Below are 21773 nucleotides of genomic sequence, written 5' to 3'. Positions count from 1 at the left end.
GTAGTAAGTAAGCAAATAAAGGCTCCTAATTAGTCTGCTGACATATGCAGTAACATATTGTGTGTTTTATCATTCTATTATATTGTCAAAATTATAAAGGACAAGCTGTGAAAATTGATTATTAATCTACTTGTTCATTTACTGTTAATATCTGCTTATTTTCCATTTCAACATGTTCTATCTACACTTCTGTTAACATTTAATAATCACTTATTCTTCTGTTGTTTGGATGCTTTACATTAGTTTTTGATGATACCACATCCATCCATCCATTTTTCACCGCTTGGGTATCGTCCCGATACCAAATAGTTATAGAACAGTTCCAAGAAAAGTTCATAAAACAGTTTACAGAAAAGGTCGTAAAAGAGTTCATAGAAGAGGTCGCCTTGAGGGGAGTCAGGCCCTGCTACCTCTCAGCTTTGTAGTTCTTGGGTCAAAACAATATCTTTCTGTTGATTACAATTCATGAAAGAAACAGAACACCTTCATCGAAATAACAATTTTGTCCTTAAATAAAATAGTGAACATACTATTAGTAAGTAAGCAAATAAATACATTATATATAGACATCATGCCAGGGTCACACAGAGACACTTACCTGTCTTTGAGGAGACGAGAAGGATGTTTTAGGTGAGGAGCCGTGCGCGAAGAAGGATTTGATGGAGCTCCGCCCGCCGGCAGAAGGCCCTTTGGCCTGCAGGTTGCTGAAGCACACGTTGATGAGGGTCAGGTGGAAGGCCGAGTTGATGTCCAACATTTTGGAGAAGAGCTTCATGGCCAGGGAGACCAGATGTAACACGACGTCATCACTGCCGGCTGACAGACATTTCAGAGAGTGAATCGCTAAGGCAAACATCCGAATGTTTCACAGAGATTAGCGGAACATTGCACTCAAACAATTTTTCTTCTGGTGAGTGAAAGCTATACTGAAAAGCTGAAGGGAAAATAACTTGATCATAAGCTTTAGACCACAGGTGTCTAACTCGTTTTCATTGAGGGCCACATCGCAGTTATGGTTGCCCTCAAAGGGCCTCTTTTAACAGTGAATAATATATAGTATGAATATAAATGTGTATATATAAAACATGTGTATAATGGTCTGTCTTTTTTTACCTACGCTGTACAAAACCACATTTTTTTATTTTTATTTTTAAATTGTACTGTATAAAACTGCCAGCTCAGTCGCCACAATTTTGTTTTCCAGCATATAAAATTTGCGGTATAGCTCGGTTGGTAGAGTGGCCGTGCCAGCAACTTGAGGGTTGCAGGTTCGATTCCCGCTTCCGCCATCCTAGTCACTGCCGTTGTGTCCTTGGGCAAGACACTTTACCCACGTGCTCCCAGTGCCACCCACACTGGTTTAAATGTAACTTAGATATTGGGTTTCACTATGTAAAGCGCTTTGAGTCACTAGAGAAAAGCGCTATATAAATATAATTCACATTCACAAATACATACTTGGTCAACAGCCATACAGGTCACACTGAGGGTGGCCGTATAAACAACTTTAACAATGTTACAAATATGCGCCACACTGTGAACCCACACCAAACAAGAATGCCAGATTTCGGCAGAACATCCGCACCGTAACACAACAGAACAAATACCCAGAACCCCTTGCAGCACCAACTCTTCCGGGACGCTACAATATACACTCCCCGCTACCCATACCCCCCCCACCTCAACCGGGGAGCATGTCCCAAATTCCAAGCTGCTGTTTTGAGGCATGTTAAAAAAAAAATGCACTTTGTGATTTCAATAATAAATATGGCATGTATATATATATATAACTTGAGTTGATTTATTTTGGAAAACCTTGTTACATTGTTTAAAGAATCCAGCGGGGCTTCACACCAAAATTAGGCATAAATTGTGTTGATTCCACAACTTTATACATCGGTATCAGTAATTAAGAGTTGGACAATAACCAAATATCGGATATCGGCAAAAAAGCCATTATCGGACATCTCTAGCCACAACAGACCGTAACACGTCTTTATGCAACATTTACATCTTGAGGTCTTCTTACCTGAGGTGATCGTGCGGCCAACGTGGTGGGGGATGGGACACTGGCGGCTCTCCCGGCTGTGCCACTTGTTGGTCGCCGAGTATTTACGGAGGGTGAGCCGGAGGGTTTGAGGCCGCCTGCCGTCTTTACGCATCCTGAATCGCAAACCGAAGTCTGACACTGAGAAAGATGATGCAGATTACGAGTTAAAAGGCCTCTGACCTCTCCACCAGGCTGCTCAGGAGCTGCTCCATCTTCTCCATCACTTCTTTGGCGGTTGACATTTTCTTGAAGGAGTCTTCGTCGCTGAGGGACTAGAACCAGTCGTACGTTAGTACGGACAGCGCCTTGATAATCATACGCTGTTGGACTGCACCTGAGGGGCTCCAGATGGAGTGACCGGAGAACTGTCCACGCCGAGCGATAGATTCTTCAGACGTGTCGCGCTCGGAGCTCCGAATTCTCTCACCAGGTCAGTCAGAGGGAAGAGCTGCAGGTCTCTGACGCTGACCAATCCCAGGGCGTGGAGCTTCTTGGCGGTTTGGTGACCGACCCCTGAAGACGTAGCATCGTGCTGAACACGGCGATACAGTTACGAGGGGGTTGCATGATAATGTGCTGATCGTTTCCCAAGATGCAGACTTAACTCCGGAAGCTCCGTCTTCCTTCAAAACCTGACAGGTATTCAGTATCTCTGATTATTTTAATGAGTGGTTAACATGATGGAAAATGAAAAACAGTAAATCAAGGCTATTGAGTGCTGCTCAGTTTGTTTACAACTGGGGTGTCCAAACCCGTCACCTTTTTTCAAACATTATCTCCTCTGAGCGCGTTTGTTGTGTCGGCTTCAACCTCGCACAGGAAAGAGATTGAACCATTCTGATTAAAAGTTGTGCAAAGAGTTTTTCTAACTGCTCCGGTTTTGATTTTACGAGCCTTCCAAGAATTTCTGCGATAATGCCGCTTCCGTCTCAAGATAGCCGCTTAAAATCAGGAAGCACCAGCGTGACCACACAATGCAGAGAAGGTAGGTAATGTGCAGGTAAAGATATGTTGACTGGGTGAAAGAAGGAGGCACCAGTTTGACTCCATGATACAGAGAAGGTAGGTAATGTGCAGGTAAAGATATGTTGTCTGGGTGATGGCAGGAAGCACCAGCATGTATGGGTGACAGAAAGAAGCACCAGTGTGACCCCATGATGCAGGGAAGTTAGGTAATGACACAGCCATCGTCGGGTGCATCAGGGACGGCAGAGAGAAGGAGTTTCAGAATCTGGTGAGGGACTTTGTTGTCTGGTGCCACACGAACCTCTTGCAGCTCAATCCGTCAAAGACCAAGGAGCTGGTCGTTGACTTTGGAAGGTCGGGTCCACGGTCACAACCTATTGTGATCGAGGGAGTTGAGGTACAGACCGTGGACTCATTCAAGTACCTTGGGGTTTGGGTAGACAATAAGCTGGACTGGACTGTTAACACGGACCACCAGTACAAGAAAGGCTGTACTTCCTCAGGAGACTGCACTCCTTCAACATTTGTAGAAAACTCCTGTTGATGTACTACCAGTCTGTGGTTGCCAGTGTTCTGTTCTACATGGTAGTGTGCTGGGGGGGCAGTACATCTAAGGACAACTCCAGACTTGAGAAACTGATCAGGCGGGCCGGTTCTACAATGGGAATGAAACTGGACTCACTGGTGACGGTGGCAGAGAAGAGGACTGTGGACAAACTAGTGAGCATCCTGGATGATGCCAGTCACCCTCTGCATAGTGTTATCAGTAGCCAGAGGAGCCTGTTCAGTTCTAGACTGCTTCATCCCAAGTGCAGGACTAATAGACTCAAAAACTCCTTTGTCCTACACGCCATTAGACTGTACAACTCCTCTCTGGGGCGGGGGGTACTACGTTTTCATAACATGGTCACTACTGCCTACTTTGTCTTGTTATATTCTTATTTCACTGTTATAATTTTATTCTCATTGTTGCTTTTTATTTTTTATTCTTATTGTAATATTTCTCTATTTTTTTTTCCATTTAAACCCCCATTATTTACTTTTTACTTTTTGTTAAATTGATCTCAACTCTGTACACTGCTGCTAGAATTTTAATTTTCCTGAAGGAACCCTCCTGAAGGAATCAATAAAGTACTATCTATCAATCTAGGTAAAGATATGTGGAATGGGTAAATGCAGAAAACACCATTGCTGCTTGCAGCTTTAATATTATTTGATATTTTACGGCAATGTGTTAACAATTTCACACATAAGTCGCTCCTGAGTATAAGTCGCGCTCCTGGCCAAACTATGAAAAAAAACTGCGACTTATAGTCTGGAAAATACGGTAGTTGTGATTTCCCTCTCTGCATGACAGTTTAAAAGTAGCATATATTAATGCAGTATGAAGAAGAATGTTTGAATGTAGACACATAGAATCATCATACTGCTGTGATTATATGCGTCGAGTGTTCATTCAAAGCTAAGGCAAAATATCAAGATATATATCGTGCATCGTGACATGGCTTAAAAATATCGAGATGTTAAAAAAAAAGGCCATATCACCCAGCCCTACAATGACTGTTAACTTGATGGCGTTGTTGAAATGTTACGTTATAGATATCTCTTAGTCAAATAAGGGGTTATGATGGCGACAGTTTGACCCGTGGAACAGATGATCCTCTATGGCAGGGGTGTCAAACTCAAATACAGAGTGGGCCAAAATTTAAAACGGAACAAAGTCGCGGGCCAAAGTTGAACAAATGAACCTTTTAATAGGGACCCAAACAAGTTTTGCATTGAATATTGAACAATGAAGGCTTATATAACTTTAGTGACATGCGAAATCAAGTTTCCAATAATAATAATAAAAAAATATCAATGGCATATCAAATAAAATTGAAATAAAAATTCAATGCCTCTGTTGTATTTGCAGCTTTCTGAGGTAATTATCAAAATCAACTTTTTCAACAGGCTAATAATACATTTGGAAATAAAAGAATAAGGAATGAATCAAAAATTCAAGCCTTGAAGTGGCAAGAGAAAGTAGGTGGGCGGGGTTGGGGGTTGGGGGGGTGTATATTGTTGCGTCCCGGAAGAGTTAGTGCTGCAAGGGGTTATGGTTTTTTGTTCTGTTGTGTTTATCTTGTGTTTCGGATGTTCTCCTGAAATGTGTTTGTCATTCTTGTTTGGTGTGGGTTCACAGTGTGGCGCATATTTGTCACAGTGTTGAAGTTGTTTACACGCCCACCCTTAGTGTGACCTGTATGGCTGTTGACCAAGTATGCATTGCATTCACTTGTGTGTGTAAAAAGCCGTAGATATGTGATTGGGCAGGTACGCAAAGGCAGTGACTTTAGGATTTATTGGCGCTCTGTACTTCTCCCTCCCTTTGTTCTGTTGTGTTTATCTTGTGTTTCGGATGTTCTCCTGAAATGTGTTTGTCATTCTTGTTCGGTGTGGGTTCACAGTGTGGTGCATATTTGTAACAGTGTTAAAGTTGATTATACGGCCACCCCTGGCTGTTGACCAAGTATGCCTTGCATTTACTTGTGTCTGTGTGTAAAAGCCGCATATATTTTGCGACACAAGTAAATGCAAGGTATACTTGGTCAACAGCCAAGGATGGCCGTATAAACAACTTTAACACTGTTACAAATATGCACCACACGGTGAACCCACACCAAACAAGAATGACAAGCACATTTCAGGAGAACATCCGAAACACAGTATAAACACAACAGAACAAATAACCATAACCCCTTGCAGCACTAACTCTTCCGGGACGCAACAATATACACCCCCCCCCACACACACACACACACTGTTTGTATGGAGGAAAAGTGGACGTGGACGACAGGTTGTGGAGGACGCTAAAGGCAGTGCCTTTAAGGTTCGCCCCCAATATTGTTGTCCGCGTGGAAATCGGGAGAAATCGGGGAAAATGGACGGCTCGGGAGATTTTCAGGAGGGGCACTGAACTTCGGGAGTCTCCCGGGAAAATGGGGAGGGTTGGCAAGTATGAGAATTTGCGGTGTTACAGCAGAAATATCAATGGCATATCAAACAAAATTTAAATAAAAATGGAATGCCTCTTTTCGGCGGCGGGTTTGAGGTGGACGGAGTTTGGTGATAGCGGGGGGGGTGTATATTGTATATTGAAGCGTCCCGGAAGAGTTAGTGCTGCAAGGAGTTTGTGGGTATTTGTTCTGTTGTGTTTATGTTGTGTTACAGTGCGGGTGTTCTCCCAAAATGTGTCATTCTCGTTTGGTGTGGGTTCACAGTGTGGCGCATATTTGTAACAGTGTTAAAGTTGTTTATACGGCCACCCTCAGTGTGACCTGTATGGCTGTTGACCAAATATGCCTTGCATTCACTTGTGTGTGTGTGTATAAGCCGCATATATTATGTGACTGGGCTGGCACGCTGTTTGTATGGAAGAAAAGCGAACGTGGCGACAGGTTGTAGAGAACGCCAATGGTAGTGCCTTTAAGGCCCACCCCCAATATTGTTGCCCGGGATGAAATTTGGAAGGGGCACTGAACTTCGGGAGTCTCCCGGGAAAATGGGGAGGGTTGGCAAGTATGAGAATTTGCGGTGTTACAGCAGAAATATCAATGGCATATCAAACAAAATTTAAATAAAAATGGAATGCCTCTTTTCGGCGGCGGGTTTGAGGTGGACGGAGTTTGGTGATAGCGGGGGGGGGGTGTATATTGTATATTGTAGCGTCCCGGAAGAGTTAGTGCTGCAAGGGTTTGTGGGTATTTGTTCTGTTGTGTTTATGTTGTGTTACAGTGCGGGTGTTCTCCCAAAATGTCTCATTCTTGTTTGGTGTGGGTTCACAGTGTGGCGCATATTTGTAACAGTGTTCAAGTTGTTTATACGGCCACCCTCAGTGTGACCTGTATGGCTGTTGACCAAATATGCCTTGCATTCACTTGTGTGTGTGTATAAGCCGCATATATTATGTGACTGGGCTGGCACGCTGTTTGTATGGAAGAAAAGCGAACGTGGCGACAGGTTGTAGAGAACGCCAATGGTAGTGCCTTTAAGGCCCACCCCCAATATTGATGAAATTCGGGAGAGGCACTGAACTTCGGGAGTCTCCTGGGAAAATCGGGCGGGTTGGCAAGTAAGAGTATTAGCGGTGAATGCGGTGTTACAGCAGTGGGCCAGCTCTAATGTTAAATTGATATTGCATCAAGGGCCAAATGAAATTACACGGCGGGCCAGAGTTCGACACCCATGCCCTATGGGAAAACTGTTGTGATGCTTCATACCTGGTATTGCACGGAGGCCGCTGAGAGCGCCCATGATGTCACCAAGGTTCTCCGGCAACAAGGTGGTTTGCTGGTTGGGTTTGAAGGCGCCCGACACCAGTTTGGCCAGCAGCTTGTTGGCGGCGATGCCGGCGCAGCCAGTTAGGCCCAGTCGGCTGCGGACGGCTTCTCTCAGCTCGGCGGCGATGTGCGACCCCAAAGCCAGCTCTGGATGTATGCTGGCTTTAGCATCTGCAGCGTCACCTGTGCGGGAATGACATTGTGGGTTTATTGACTGATCTGTTTGGAGAGAGTCACAAATTCGAGGGCTGCACGTGTCTTACCTGCGACGTTGTACACGTGGCCTTGGAATGAAAAGCTGGACTGTGGCGTGTCGGCCAGCCTTTTCTCAATCATCTCTGTGATGTCCACGTAGTTCTCGTCGAAGCCAAGCCTCTCCACCGACGGACAGAAGGACAGCAGCAGGTCTAGTTGGAAGACAAAAAGGCAAAAACAAAAATGTGTTTTTTACATGCATAACATCTTTTCGTCTTCTTAAAGGGGAACATTATCACCAGACCTATGTAAGCGTCAATATATACCTTGATGGTGCAGAAAAAAGACCATATATTTTTTTAACCGATTTCCGAACTCTAAATGGGTGAATTTTGGCGAATTAAACGCCTTTCTGTTTATCGCGGTGGAGACGATGACGTCAGAATGTGACGTCGCCGAGGTAACACACCCACCATTTTCATTTTCAACACATTACAAACACCGGGTCTCAGCTCTGTTATTTTCCGTTTTTTTGACTATTTTTTTGGAACCTTGGAGACATCATGCCTCGACGGTGTGTTGTCGGAGGGAGTAACAACACTAACAGGGAGGGATTCAAGTTGCACCACTGGCCCGAAGATGCCAAAGTGTCTGCCGCCAGACCCCCATTGAGTGTACCAGAGTGTCTCCACATTTGACCGGCGATGCTAAGGCAGACATGGCACAGAGATGTATGGATAACCTGCAGATGCATTTGCAACGATAGTCAACGAAATCACAAAGCTGAGTTTTGTTGATGTTGCCTGCCAGCTAATCGATGCTAACATGCTACGCTAATCGATGCTAACATGCTATTTACTGGCGATGCTAAAGCAGACATGGCACAGAGATGTATGGATAACCTGCAGATGCATTTGCAACGATAGTTAACGAAATCACAAGGGTGAGTTTTGTTGATGTTGACTGCCAGCTAATCGATGCTAACATGCTACGCTAATCAATGCTAACATGCTATTTACCGGCGGTGCTAAAGCAGACATGGAACAAAGATGTATGGATAACCTGTAGATGCATTTGCAACTATATTACGTTTCCTTCCACCCAGATTTAATGCGAAACAAACACTTACCAATCGAAGGATTTAAGTTGCTCCAGTGTCAAAAGATGCGAAAGTCCTGATCGTTTGGTCCGCACATTTTACCGGCGATGCTAACGCAGCTATTCGGCCATGCTATGGCTATGAATAGCGTCAATTCGCTCAACAGCTTCAGTTTCTTCTTCAATATTTTCATACTCCAACCATCTGTTGCCCACCCTCAGTGTGACCTGTATGGCTGTGGACCAAGTATGACTTGCATTCACTTGTGTGTGTGTAAAAAGCCGTAGATATGTGATTGGGCAGGTACGCAAAGGCAGTGCCTTTAGGATTTATTGGCGCTCTGTACTTCTACCTCAACCGTGTACCACTCTGTACAGCAGCGTTTTAAAAAGTCATAAATTTCACTTTCTTAAAACAGATACCGATAATTTCCGATATTACATTTTAAAGCATCTATCGGCCGATAATATCGGCTGTCCGATATTATCGGACATCTCTACCCAGAAGGCTTAGCGCTAAAAGGACGACATTTGTGCCATCTGAGCAATGAAGAGTTGATTTGTTTGCTACATGTTGTTGTTTGTGCTTCAACCAAACATATGTTTTAAAGGCCTACTGAAATGAGATTTTCTTATTCAAACGGGGATAGCAGGTCCATTCTATGTGTCATACTTGATCATTTCGCGATATTTCCATAGTTTTGCTGAAAGGATTTAGTAGAGAACATCCACGATAAAGTTCGCAACTTTTGGTCGCTAATAAAAAAGCTTTTCCTGTACCGGAAGTAGCAGATGTTGTAGGGCTCCTCACATCCTCACATTGTTTATAATCATAGCCACCAGCAGCAAGTGCAATTTGGAACGAGAAAGCGACGCGTTCCCCATTAATTTGAGCGAGGATGAAAGATTCGTGGATGGGGAAAGTTAGAGTGAAGCACTAAAAAAAATACAAAAATAGAAAAAGAGAAGTCGACAGCTCCAGGCGACGGCAGTGTGAGCGATTCAGGTGTTATTAGACACATTTACTAGGACAATTCTGGAAAATCCCTTATCTGCTTATTGTGTTAATAGTGTTTTAGTGAGATTATAAAGTCATACCTGAAAGTCGGAGGGCTGCGGTGAACGCCAGTGTCTTTCAAAGAAGCCGATGGAGGATGCCTTTTTGACAACTACAGGAGGAGGTCACATAATCCACTCAAGTCTCCGGTAAGAGCCGACTTAATATCACAATTTTCCCATCCAAAAACTTGCTGGTTGACGTAGAGAAACATGTTCGCTTGACCGCTATGTGTTCAAGCTGCACAACAAAGAAAGAAACACCGGCTGTGTTTCGGTGCTAAAGGCAGCTGCAATCCACCGCTTTCCTCCAACAGTATTTTTCTTTATAATCTCTATTATTAATTGAACAAATTGCAAAAGATTCAGCAACACAGATGTCCAAAATACTGTGTAATTATGCGATGAAAAGAGATGGCTTTTAGCCATAAGTGTCCCCTCCGACCAATAACGTCACAAACACGCGTCATCATTCCGCGACGTTTTCAACAGGAAACTCTGCGGGAAATTTAAAATCGTGATTTAGTCAACTAAAGCGGCCATATTGGCATGTGTTGCAATGTTTATATTTCATCATTGATATATAAACTATCAGACTGCGTGGTCGCTAGTAGTGGCTTTCAGTAGACCTTTAAGTTGTTTCTTGTTTGGCCAAAATGACGCTGATTAGCCAACATCTAGCAAGGAAGTTGCAGGTATTGGACAAAGTCCCTAATTCACAGGGACCGTTTGAAGTTGTGTCAATCCAATTCAAGTTTGTCATTGTGGAGGTTCCTCGGACCACCAAGCATTGACATGACAGTTCAGATTCTGGGTTACATCACTGTGTTCTTTTTCAATAAAGTCTTTCTGTTGTGCTTTTCAGCAAGTGTTCGTTCGTGGCTGTCTCTCTCTCTCTCTCTCTCACTCTCTCACTCTCGCTGCCATCAACAACCACTCTCCCTTCTCCTTCCCGACTGCTGCCTTTAACAGAGCGACAGGTGATTAGACAAACACTCTCAGCTGTGTCATCTACGCACCTGTCGCTAATCTCGAAGCCGGTTCGGCCACACCCCACTTCGCTGCAGGTCCACAGGCCACGCCCACCACACTCGTGCACTCCAAATCATTTTTCCCATACAAAATACTAACTTGCTATTAGGGATGTCCCGATACAACTTTTTCACTTCCGATACGATACCGATATTGTAGCCTTGAGTATTTGCCGATACCGATATCAATACGATATGATATAGGCACGAATCATACATATATTTATTCCTTATTTTGTTTTGTAGAATGTTAGAAAGGGCTTGATAAAGTGATGTTACTGTTACTGATGTTGTAGTGTTAAAACAGAAAACAATAGTCAGCAAGAGTAGATATAGGAAAAACTGACCCATTTATTATTAACCAATTGGTTACATAAATTTTAACCTTCAACGTAAGAGTATTACCTCAACAAATCCAATAAAAACAAAATGTTATATTTAAAGTGCAAAATAACTACTAATACCAACATAATTATACAATTGAAAATAATAAATTAAAAATAAATTAGAAGACCCTGAAAAATAACCTAAATAAATCCAATAAAAAAAACAAAAAACGTTTTAAAGTGCAAACAATTCAAGTTCACTTCAGTTATTTTTTTACTGTTGGAAACAACTGTGGGCAGGGACAAAAACCACAAAAACAACACAATATTGTCCACTGTCCAACTGCTCTAAATTAAGAGTTCACAGCTCCAGTTTCACTGACTGACTATGCCCAAAACAATGTAGTAATTACTCTCAGTCTTCACTGAAGAATAGTGTAAACACAATAAACATATCACTCTAATAACAAGAGCATAAAACAAATAATAATCAGTCAGTGCTGACTACCCTTACTACTCCTCCCCCTCCTTCTCCACTTTCTGCAGTCCGAGCATAATGTGGGGATTTTTTTTTAAGAAGATAAGCATTTCGGCATGCTGTGAGTTAAAATACTTTCACACAGCCGACATCACTACACTTTGCTGAGCACACGCGTTGTCGTTGTTGTGATTACGTGGGCTGTGCATGCTGGATCAGAGACGCTCTTCTTCCGCGGCCGCCACCAACGTTAATTAAGGGGCATTGCCGCCACCTACTGTGTTGGAGTGTGATCAAACCAGTCACCTATTATAGAAGTGCTGCAGCGGCAAATGGACAGCTTATATCGGAGCGCTTACATCGGAGTTTTTAGATTCAGTCCGATAAAATCCGATATTCACTTTTTTGGCTAATATCGGACCGATTTCCGATATCAATATCGGATCGGGACATCCCTACTTGCTATTTGCATACTGCGTAAATATTAGAAACAATAACTTCAGCCTGCTCACCGGTGACTTGGTAGGACATTTCTCTGTAGTGAGTCAGGTCTTCTCCCTTCACCAGCACCAGCTGAGGACACTTCTCCTTGGCGTCAGTGACCGACATCAGCTTGGTGACGCCCTGCTGCCTCGCCACGTAGTTACAGGTCACGATGATGTACTTCTGCTGAATGCCTGACGGTATCAGAAACACCCGCGTGTCATCTACGTGATCATGACTTTTAACATATTTTCCGGTGACGCCGCAACATAGACTTTCCAGAGTGGCTGCCATGTTTTATGAGCCAGCATATTTTATGACACAGGTGTCAAACTCAAGGTCCGGGGGCCAGAGTTGGTCATGCCACATCAGTTAATGCGGCCCACGAAAGCCCTGAAATAATGAGCCAATAAAGCATTTTACCAAATACTAAATGTAATCCCCCGGAAAAGGGTGGAGACCCTGCCCCAAGTGGAGGAGTTCAAGTACCTCAGAGTCTTGTTCACGAGTGAGGGAAGAGTGGATAACACTAAATTGGCCCTGGTGTGTGAATGTTGTCTATCGTACTGGCCCTGTGATGAGGTGGCGACTTGTCCAGGGTGTACACCGCCTTCCGCCAGTTAGCAGCTGGGATAGGCTCCAGCATCCCCTGTGACCCCGTAAGGCAGTGGTCCCCAACCTTTTTTTATCCGCGGACCGGTCAACACTTAATAATTTTATTATCTTTTTTTTTTCTTCTTTGTCATGAAAAAGGGACATTTTTGTCATGATAAAGGGAGGTTTTTGTGATTGGTGCACTAGTTGTAAGTGTTTATTGTGTTTTTTATGTTGATTTAATTAAAAAAAAATTTTTTTTTAATAAAAAATTCTTCTGCGGCCCGGTGGTTGGGGACCACTGCCGTAAGGGACAAGCGGTAGAAAAATGGATGGATGTACTTATCCCATGTTTAAAAGGCTTTAATTATGTTCGGAACAACTTTTTAGACGGTCATAACCCTAGTGTGTGAATGTTGTCTATCTTTGTTGGCCCTAAGATGAGGTGGCGACTTGTCCAGGGTGAACCCCACCTTCCGCTCGAATGCAGCTGAGATAGGCTCCAGCACCCCCCGCCTCCCCAAAAAAGGGACAAGCTTTAGAAAATGGATGGATGGATGTATTATTCCATGTTTAAAAAGGCTTTAATTATGTTCGAAACAACTTTTTAAACGGTCATAACCCTAGTGTGTGAATGTTGTCTATCTGTCTGTGTTAGCCCTGCAATGAGGTGGCGACTTGTCCAGGGTGTACCCCGCCTTCCGCCCGTGTGCAGCTGGGATAGGCTCCAGCACCCCCCGCACCCCCAAAAAAGGGACAAGTAGTAGAAAATGGATGGATGGATGGATGGATATTTATACAATATAGGTTGATTGGCAACACTAAATGGTCCCTAGTGTGTGAATGTTGTCTGTCTATCTGTGTTGTCCCTGCGATGAGGTGGCGACTTGTCCAGGGTGTACACCGCCTTCCACCAGTGAGCAGCTGGGATAGGCTCCAGCATCCCCTGCGACCCCGTAAGGCAGTGGTCCCCAACCTTTTTTTATCCGCGGACCGGTCAACACTTAATAATTTTATTATCTTTTTTTTTTTCTTCTTTGTCATGAAAAAGGGACATTTTTGTCATGATAAAGGGAGGTTTTTGTGGTTGGTGCACTAATTGTAAGTGTATATTGTAATGATTTAATTAAAAAAAAAAAAATTTTTTATAAAAAATTCTTCTGCGGCCCGGTGGTTGGGGACCACTGCCGTAAGGGACAAGCGGTAGAAAAATGGATGGATGTACTTATCCCATGTTTAAAAGGCTTTAATTATGTTCGGAACAACTTTTTAGACGGTCATAACCCTAGTGTGTGAATGTTGTCTATCTTTGTTGGCCCTAAGATGAGGTGGCGACTTGTCCAGGGTGAACCCCACCTTCCGCTCGAATGCAGCTGGAATAGGCTCCAGCACCCCCGCGTCCCCAAAAAAGGGACAAGCGGTAGGAAATGGATGGATGGATGTATTATTCCATGTTTAAAAAGGCTTTAATTATGTTCGAAACAACTTTTTAGACGGTCATAACCTTAGTGTGTAAATGTTGTCTATCTGTGTTGGCATGCAATGAGGTGGCGACTTGTTCAGGGTGTACACCGCCTTCCGCCCGTGTGCAACTGGGATAGGCTCCAGCACCCCCAAAAAAAGGGAGAAGCGGTTGAAATGGATGGATGGATGTATTATTCCATGTTTAAAAGGCTTTAATTATGTTCGGAACAACTTTTTAGACGGTCATAACCCTAGTGTGTGAATGTTGTCTATCTGTGTTGGCCCTGCCATGAGGTGGCGACTTGTCCAGGGTGTACACCGCCTTCCGCCCGTGTGCAGCTGGGATAGTCTCCAGCACCCCCGCCTCCCCAAAAAAGGGACAAGCGGTAGAAAATGGATGGATGGATGGTTTATTCCATGTTTAAAAAGGCCTTAATTATGTTCGAAACAACTTTTTAGACGGTCATAAGCCTTGTGTGTAAATGTTGTCTATCTGTGTTGGCCCTGCGATAAGGTGGCGACTTGTCCAGTGTGTACCTCGTCTTCCGCCCGTGTGCAGCTGGGATAGGCTCCAGCACCCCCCGCACCCCCAAAAAAGGGACAAGTAGTAGAAAATGGATGGATGGATGGATGGATATTTCTACAATATAGGTTGATTGGCAACACTAAATGGTCCCTAGTGTGTGAATGTTGTCTGTCTATCTGTGTTGGCCCTGTGATGAGGTGGCGACTTGTCCAGGGTGTACACCGCCTTCCGCCCAAATGCAGCTGGGATAGGCTCCAGCACCCCCCGCGTCCCCAAAAAAGGGACAAGCGGTAGAAAATGGATGGATGGATGTATTATTCCATGTTTAAAAAGGCTTTAATTATGTTCGAAACAACTTTTTAGACGGTCATAACCCTAGTGTGTGAATGTTGTCTGTCTGTCTGTGTTGGCCCCAAGATGAGGTGGCGACTTGTCCAGGGTGTACAATGCCTTCCGCCCAAGTGCAGCTGGGATAGGCTCCAGCACCCCCCGCTGCCTCAAAAAAGGGACAAGTGGTAGAAAATGGATGAGTGGATGGATATTGATACAATATAGGTGCGTCGGGTGGGGTGGGCGGGGTTTCATGCTAGCGGGGGTGTATAATGTAGCCCGGAAAAGTTAGGGATGCATGGGGTTCTGGGTATTTGTTCCGTTGTGTTTATGTTGTGTTACAGTGCGGATGTTCTCCCGAAATGTGTTTGTCATTCTTGTTTGGTGTGGGTTCACAGTGTGGCGCATATTAGTAACAGTGTTAAAGTTGTTTATATCACAACTTTCGGTGTAACCTGTATGGCAAGTTTTAGAGGACTGTAAAAGCTTTGCCATTATGGCACGCCCTCTATATTATCGATTAGGTGCTCTATATTATCGATTAGGTGTAAATCGGAGAATGTTGGTCCAGGGTGATTTCTGAGAGAGGCATTAATCTTCGGAAATCTCTCGGGATACTCGGGGGGTCGGAAATTTTGCAGCTGAGCCACATTAGAATGATCAAAGAGCCGCAGGTTGCCGACCCCTGCCCTAGTGTGTGAATGTTGCCTGTCTATCTGTGTTGGCCCTGCGGCGAGGTGGCGACTTGTCCAGGGTGTACTCCACCTTCCGCTCGTGTGCAGCTGGGATAAGCTCCAGCAACCCCGCAGCCCCAAAAGGGACAAGCAGTAGAAAATGGATGGATGGATGTATTATTCTATGTTTAAAACAACTTTTTAGACAGTCATAAACAGTTTTATCATGCTCCAACAATAAAAATATTTGATTTATTACTAATAATCCTACTTTGCGGGAATGTTTTTGCCACGGTCAGGCTTGGAACCAACTGGATGACACAAATGAGTGAGTTCATACCTAAAGGGACGTCTCTCAATGCCGGGTTTCTGAGCATTTCCACCTGAGCATAGAAGCAATCCAGGTCAAAATGCAAAATGACTTTGTGCGTCGGCGTCGTCAGGAAGTTGGAACCTGAAAATGACAAAAAAATTAAATAAACAGAAGCATTTGCATATACACACACAAAATATAACACTTTTTGACTTTTTAAGCTCTGGGATGTGTTTGGGCAGGGGTGGGTAAAGTAGCCAAAAATTGTACTCAAGTAAGAGTACTTTAGACCAGGGGTCGGGAACCTTTTGGCCTGAGAGAGCCATGAAAGCCAAATATTTTAAAATGTATTTCTGTGAGAGCCATATAATATTTTTTAACACTAAATACAACCAAATGTGTGCATTTTTAAGTAAGACCAACATGTTTAGAGTATAATAAATCTCCTATTCTTTTTAATAACATTCTTATTCTGAAGTTAACCAATAATAAATCAAATACTTCTTACCATTAATGCGACTTCTTGAACAAGTCTGGTAGAAAACAAATAGATGGATAAAATGCACGAGAATGTTTTTTTTTTAACAGTATTTTTAGCACTGTGATTACTAGCGGAATTATTCATATTTATCATGTTAAGCCAGGGGTGTCCAAACTTTTTCCACTGAGGGCCGCACACTGAAAAGTCAGAGCAAGCGGGGGCAATTTTAATAATTTTTATCTTAAAAACCAATACAATATATGTATAAAAAATATACATTTAGGCCTCCACTCTGTTATGATCGCGGGGACCGCAAAGTATTTTGGTCAAAAAAAATATTAAAAATGTGTCATTATTCAGTATTATAATTTGTATTATTATGCACGTTTTAAATCTCGAGACCAGGGGTGCCCATTACGTGGATCGCGAGCTACCAGTCGACCGCGGGGGGTGTGTCAGTCGATCTCCAGCCAGGCTTTTAAAAAAAATAGACCTAAAAATGAGTGATCATCAATCTTCACCAAGACGTCACTTAAATGAAATTCACGGTACCGGAGGGTCTTGTGAGATGACGCTGGCTGCTGCAAGATCATTATTGTGAAAATATGACTGAGAGGAAGGCGAGAAACACTTTTGATTTCAACAGACTCTCGCGCCGTACCTTCCGTCAAAACTCTAAAAGCCGACTGCACATTTCCTATCTTCACAATAAAGGCCCTGCTTCATGCTGCCTGCGCTAACTAAATACAGAGTCTCGGAAAACTGGCGTGCACAAGCGATCCCTCAGAAAGCTGGCGTGCACAACTTTCCGAGACTCTTATTTTGTTAGCGCAGGCAGCATGAAGCAGGGCTTTTATTGTGAAGATAGGAAATGTGCAGTCGGCCTTTAGAGTTTTGACGGAAGGGACGGCGCGAAAGTCTGTTGAAATAAAAAGTGTTTCTCGCCTTCCTCTCTGTCATTTTTTCATAATAATGAACTTGCAGCAGCCAGCGTCATCTCACAAGACCCTCGGGTGCCGTGAATGTCAATCAAGCAAGCTACGGAATTTGCCGCCAATGTTTTTCTTGTAAAGTGTATGGAAGCTGGATGAATTAGATGCCAAAAACCAACCACTTTCATGTGCTTTTGTACGGAAAGGACAACTTTTTTTCTCCTCCATTTGAAAATGTGGGCGTTATCATCACTACTGTCTGATTCCAATCAATGCAAGTCATCAGAATCAGGTAATACGCCAACTTATATTCTTGTCTTCGTGAAAGAAAGACATCTATATGTGTTACACATGCTTGTATTATCATTAAACACATTTAACTTGTTTAAAAAAATGTCTCTTTCATAAATAAATAAATATAAATGATATATATGAATGAGGTAGATCCCCTCGAGTTGGTCAATTGAAAAGTAGCTCGCCTGCAGAAAAAGTGTGGGCACCCCTGCTCTAGATCAACATTAGAAAAAAAAAAAAAATAGAAAAAACACAAAATATGCAATATTTTCACCCAATAACTTTTTTAGGTGGAATATTTGAGAATATATAACCATTGGAGCCGTAGTTTTGGATTTTGATTCATTATTTTTTGAGCAATGACACTTAAAAACAAATCACACTAAAATAATTGGGGATCCAAAAGTGTCCTACTTATTAAAGTGTTAAAAAATAAATTATACATTTTATTTACTGTTTACTTTTAGCACAATCATCTCGATCAACTTCAGATATATCCGTCAATTTTAAGTGTTATTGTTGTTTATGTTTTGTTTGTTTTAGGCTCTCCTTTTAAAAAAAAAAAAAAAACAGCTCAGTTTTTTGTGGTAAAACACAAAATATGCAACATTTTCCCCCAAAAATATATCAAAGTGGAATATTTAATGTGATGTAATCGAAGCCTTGCATAGGTCAATAATTCAAAATGACATAGATTTTTATTAATTATTATTTTTTAAAGAAAGAAACAGCCTGCATGGCAGCTTTGTGTTATAAGAGTAAGCATTGCAACATTTTTTGTTACATTTCACCTGTTTGCTCTTTTATACCACTTTTGATGTTTTTAATTTTTTGTTATTTGTATTCTTAAAATGTGCCGTGGGGCCGTTAAAAAATGACCCGCGGGCCGCACTTTGGACAGCCATGTATTGAGCAATGTCAGCTAAGATTTTTATCTGAGAGCCAGATGCAGTCATCAAAAGAGCCACATCTGGCTCTAGAGCCATAGGTTCCCTACCCCTGCTTTAGAGATGTATTACTCAAGTAAAAGTAAGGAGTAGTCACTCAAATACTTGAGTAAAAGTAAACAGTATGTTGTGAAAAACTACTCAACTACTGAGTAACTGATGAGTAATCTGTTTGTTTAATGATGACGGCAACAAGTAATGCACAAAAATAGCAATGAACAAATTTCAGAGCCAGAAATAACTCTTAAGCAACTAAAACAATAATATATATTAAATAATATATATTTGGTTTTACACTGTATTGAACATTTTTTTTTAAATGAATTTTACCTTTGCAATCTCATTATACTATTGGCTAATTTTATATTCATAAATGTAAGTTTCTCAATACCCGACCTGTTTTTTGTTCCTTTAAAAAAGATTTAGAACTCTACATTAAAACACTCTAACAACCAAAAAGCTGTGAAAACGATGATGCTGTGTTCCAAATTTAAGTGTTATTTATTGAGATTGAGTGAGTCTATGGCTTTGCACTTTGTTTATTTTATATATATATTTTTTTGCATTCTATTTTAGTTACTTTGAGTCTCCAACCCCCTGGTGCTGTTTTGTGGGGTTTTTACACAGTTTTGTACTGTTTTTGTACTTACCATATTTCCTTGAATTATGGTAAGTACATATAGTATGCGCCTGTTTTGAATTACTGCCGGGTCAAACTCGCTTCCCAAAATAATTAGCGCATGCTTAGTATTACCGCCCTGTCATCATTTTCAAAATGGAGGAGGCTGATTTCCATCCATCCATCCATTTTCTACCGCTTATTCCCTTTCGGGGTCGCTGGCGCCTATCTCAGCTACAATCGGGCGGAAGGCGGGGTACACTCTGGACAAGTCGCCACCTCATCGCAGGGCCAACACAGATAGACAGACAGCATACAATACCAGTAATTTGAAATGGCATAAAGGGAAGAAGATTAAGAGGATTTAAGGCACAAGCTTACATCACACTCAAATTTTTACTGCATACCTTTGGTAAGTGCCGGAGTGACAAGAGGTTTTAAAATAATTATCGCATGCTTACTTTTACCGCATGCCTTTGGTAAGCGCAGGAGTTAGAAGAGGTGTTAAATTAATTAGCGCCCCGGCGGCAATTCAAGGAAATATGGTACTTTGATTATTATTTTCAACTGTTTGTAAATGTTGAAATTTATAAATAAAGGTTTATAAAAAAAATCATGTGACCGCCTGGCTCTGTTTGATTGGTGAAACGGAGTCAAACGTCACCAGTGACTGCATTTGATTGGTGAAACGCAGGCATGCGATGGATCCTACTTTGAAGGTTAGTCTCTCAAACCAAACAAAGATCGATAAAAATCAGCAGCAAGTAGCGAGCCGAGTGTAGATAAATGGAGCGGAGTAAAAGTAGCGTTTCTTCTCTTTAAATATACTCAAGTAAAAGTATGTTGCATTAAAACTAAAAGTGTTTAACTTCAGCCTAAACCCTTTCGGTCTGCAACATTTTTTATGTTCAATCTATGAATGTACAACTGTTTGTTTGCTTTGTTGACCATTGACCGAAGAACAATAAACAATATATGTATATATATATATATATATATTTATTAAAGTTAAAGTTAAATTGAACTACTCTTAGAAGTACAATTTATCCCAAAAGTTACTCATGTAGATGTAACCGAGTAAATGTTGCGCGTTACTACCCAGCTCAAGGGGGAAGACCCAGGACACAATGGGAACACCTCGGGATCCCTAGGAAGAGCTGGACGAAGTGGCTGGGGAGAAGGAAGTCAGGGCTTCTCTGCTTAGGCTGCTGCCCCCGCGACCCGACCTCGGATGGGCTTATAATGTTCAGATGACGTCACCAGCAGTTATTTAAATATGACATAACTCTCTTTGCCTTTTCTCCTCTTTCAAGTCTTTTCGCTTTTTGATGCTCTACGCCAACGCAAAAGCTGAATACTTGCACAGGAGTTTAGTTGTATTATTTGGTTTGTGATGATATTCCTGCACATTTTGGTATGTAGAAACTTCTCTCTCACGTTGGTTGTTGTGCTTTTTTACTTTACCTGAAACGGCGAATGGCGACCGCTTCATATCTTGCATATCCTCTTGCGCCTCATCTCCGCTGCTTTCCATTGTAAGCGTGACAAAAGGTGAGTTATGTTGGTGTAAACACGAGAGTAAAAATATAAACTAATATCGATGTTACGCTCGCTGTCGCAGGGGGAAGTAACTGGAGACCATGGCGCATGCGCATGCACTGCCACCTGCCGACCAGGAGGACGTACTGCATGGTAATTTTAAGTCATTACATGAAATACCGGTGGACCATTTAAAGTTTTTTTTAGTTCGTTAAAATATGTGTAATATTATTATTAACCACCAATATTATTGTAAATATATATGTTTTGCGCTAGTTTCAACAGCTAATAAGGGTCGCCCTGGAGGCTATAAAAGTGGGGTCGAGGACGCGTCCTGGTTCAGTCAGGCCCGCTCGTCGTCGGTTCGAACCCCGGCGAGGGTTGAAAGAGCGATGTTCCCGTCGTCCGGTCGTTTTGTCCGGCTCACCTGCCCTTTCAGCGGGTGCTGCCAGCGGCCTCATTGCTGGTACAAACACGGCAAAGAAGGACGTTTGAATGGAGCCTCCGCCTCTTCATCGTCCTTTTTGCTGGTCGACCTCACAGGTGAGTGCTAATTATTAGCAGGCTTGGATATTCCTTAGCTTGAGTCGCCCGCTTTGTTGTTTTCACAAAAAAAAAATAAATAAAAAGATAATAAATGTTTAAAGGCCTACTGAAAGCCACTACTACCCTCCACGCAGTCTGATAGTTTATATATCAATGATGAAATATTACGGCCTTTTTAGTTGACTAAATTACAATTTTAAATTTCCCGGGAGTTTCGTCTGGAAAACGTCGTGTAATGATGACGTGTACGCAAGACTTAACGGGTTTTAAAAGGAAATATGAGCGCTGCACGCACACACACACACAGCTAAAAGTCGTCTGCTTTAACCGCATAATTACACAGAATTTTGGGGATCTGTGTTGCTGAATCTTTTGCAATTCGTTGAGTTAATATTGGAGAAGTCACAGTAGAAACATGGAGTTGGGAAGCTTTAGCCACACAAACACATGGTGATTCCTTGTTTAAAGTTCCTGGAGGTGAAACTTTACTATGGATCAGAGCGCGGTCA

At 42.4% G+C, this 21773-nt stretch overlaps 2 protein-coding genes across 6 annotated transcripts in view; one reads left to right on the top strand and one right to left on the bottom strand.

The window, feature by feature from the left end:
• poli (polymerase (DNA directed) iota) overlaps window positions 1–21773 on the bottom strand; it is a 76990-nt gene that overhangs the window by 8628 nt on the left and 46589 nt on the right. The window contains exons 1-9 of one of the 5 annotated variants that reach the window (XM_061895402.1): window positions 21146–21279; window positions 15934–16047; window positions 12035–12199; window positions 7602–7745; window positions 7279–7521; window positions 2385–2563; window positions 2231–2322; window positions 2030–2163; window positions 599–816 (exon numbers count right to left, since the gene is read on the bottom strand). In XM_061895402.1, the coding sequence (XP_061751386.1) occupies window positions 599–816; window positions 2030–2163; window positions 2231–2322; window positions 2385–2563; window positions 7279–7521; window positions 7602–7745; window positions 12035–12199; window positions 15934–16047; window positions 21146–21179 (1323 nt within the window). In that variant the 5' untranslated portion in view covers window positions 21180–21279. Of the gene's footprint in view, window positions 1–598; window positions 817–2029; window positions 2164–2230; window positions 2323–2384; window positions 2564–7278; window positions 7522–7601; window positions 7746–12034; window positions 12200–15933; window positions 16048–20643; window positions 20856–21145 lie in introns of those variants that run through there. The other 4 variants (XM_061895365.1, XM_061895356.1, XM_061895387.1 and 1 more) reach the window with 4 other exon arrangements.
• Window positions 21006–21773, top strand: part of zgc:152968 (uncharacterized protein LOC564848 homolog) — a 115789-nt gene continuing 115021 nt past the window's right edge. Inside the window, exon 1 of the mRNA XM_061895335.1 lies at window positions 21006–21261. Coding sequence (XP_061751319.1) covers window positions 21111–21261 — 151 coding nt within the window. The 5' untranslated portion in view covers window positions 21006–21110. The remainder of the gene's footprint in view (window positions 21262–21773) is intronic.

This window comes from Nerophis ophidion, linkage group LG01, assembly GCF_033978795.1.
Source record: "Nerophis ophidion isolate RoL-2023_Sa linkage group LG01, RoL_Noph_v1.0, whole genome shotgun sequence".
NCBI lineage: Eukaryota > Metazoa > Chordata > Actinopteri > Syngnathiformes > Syngnathidae > Nerophis > Nerophis ophidion.
Note: the sequence above shows the minus strand (reverse complement) of the source record. Positions and strands in the feature narration are given on the sequence as shown.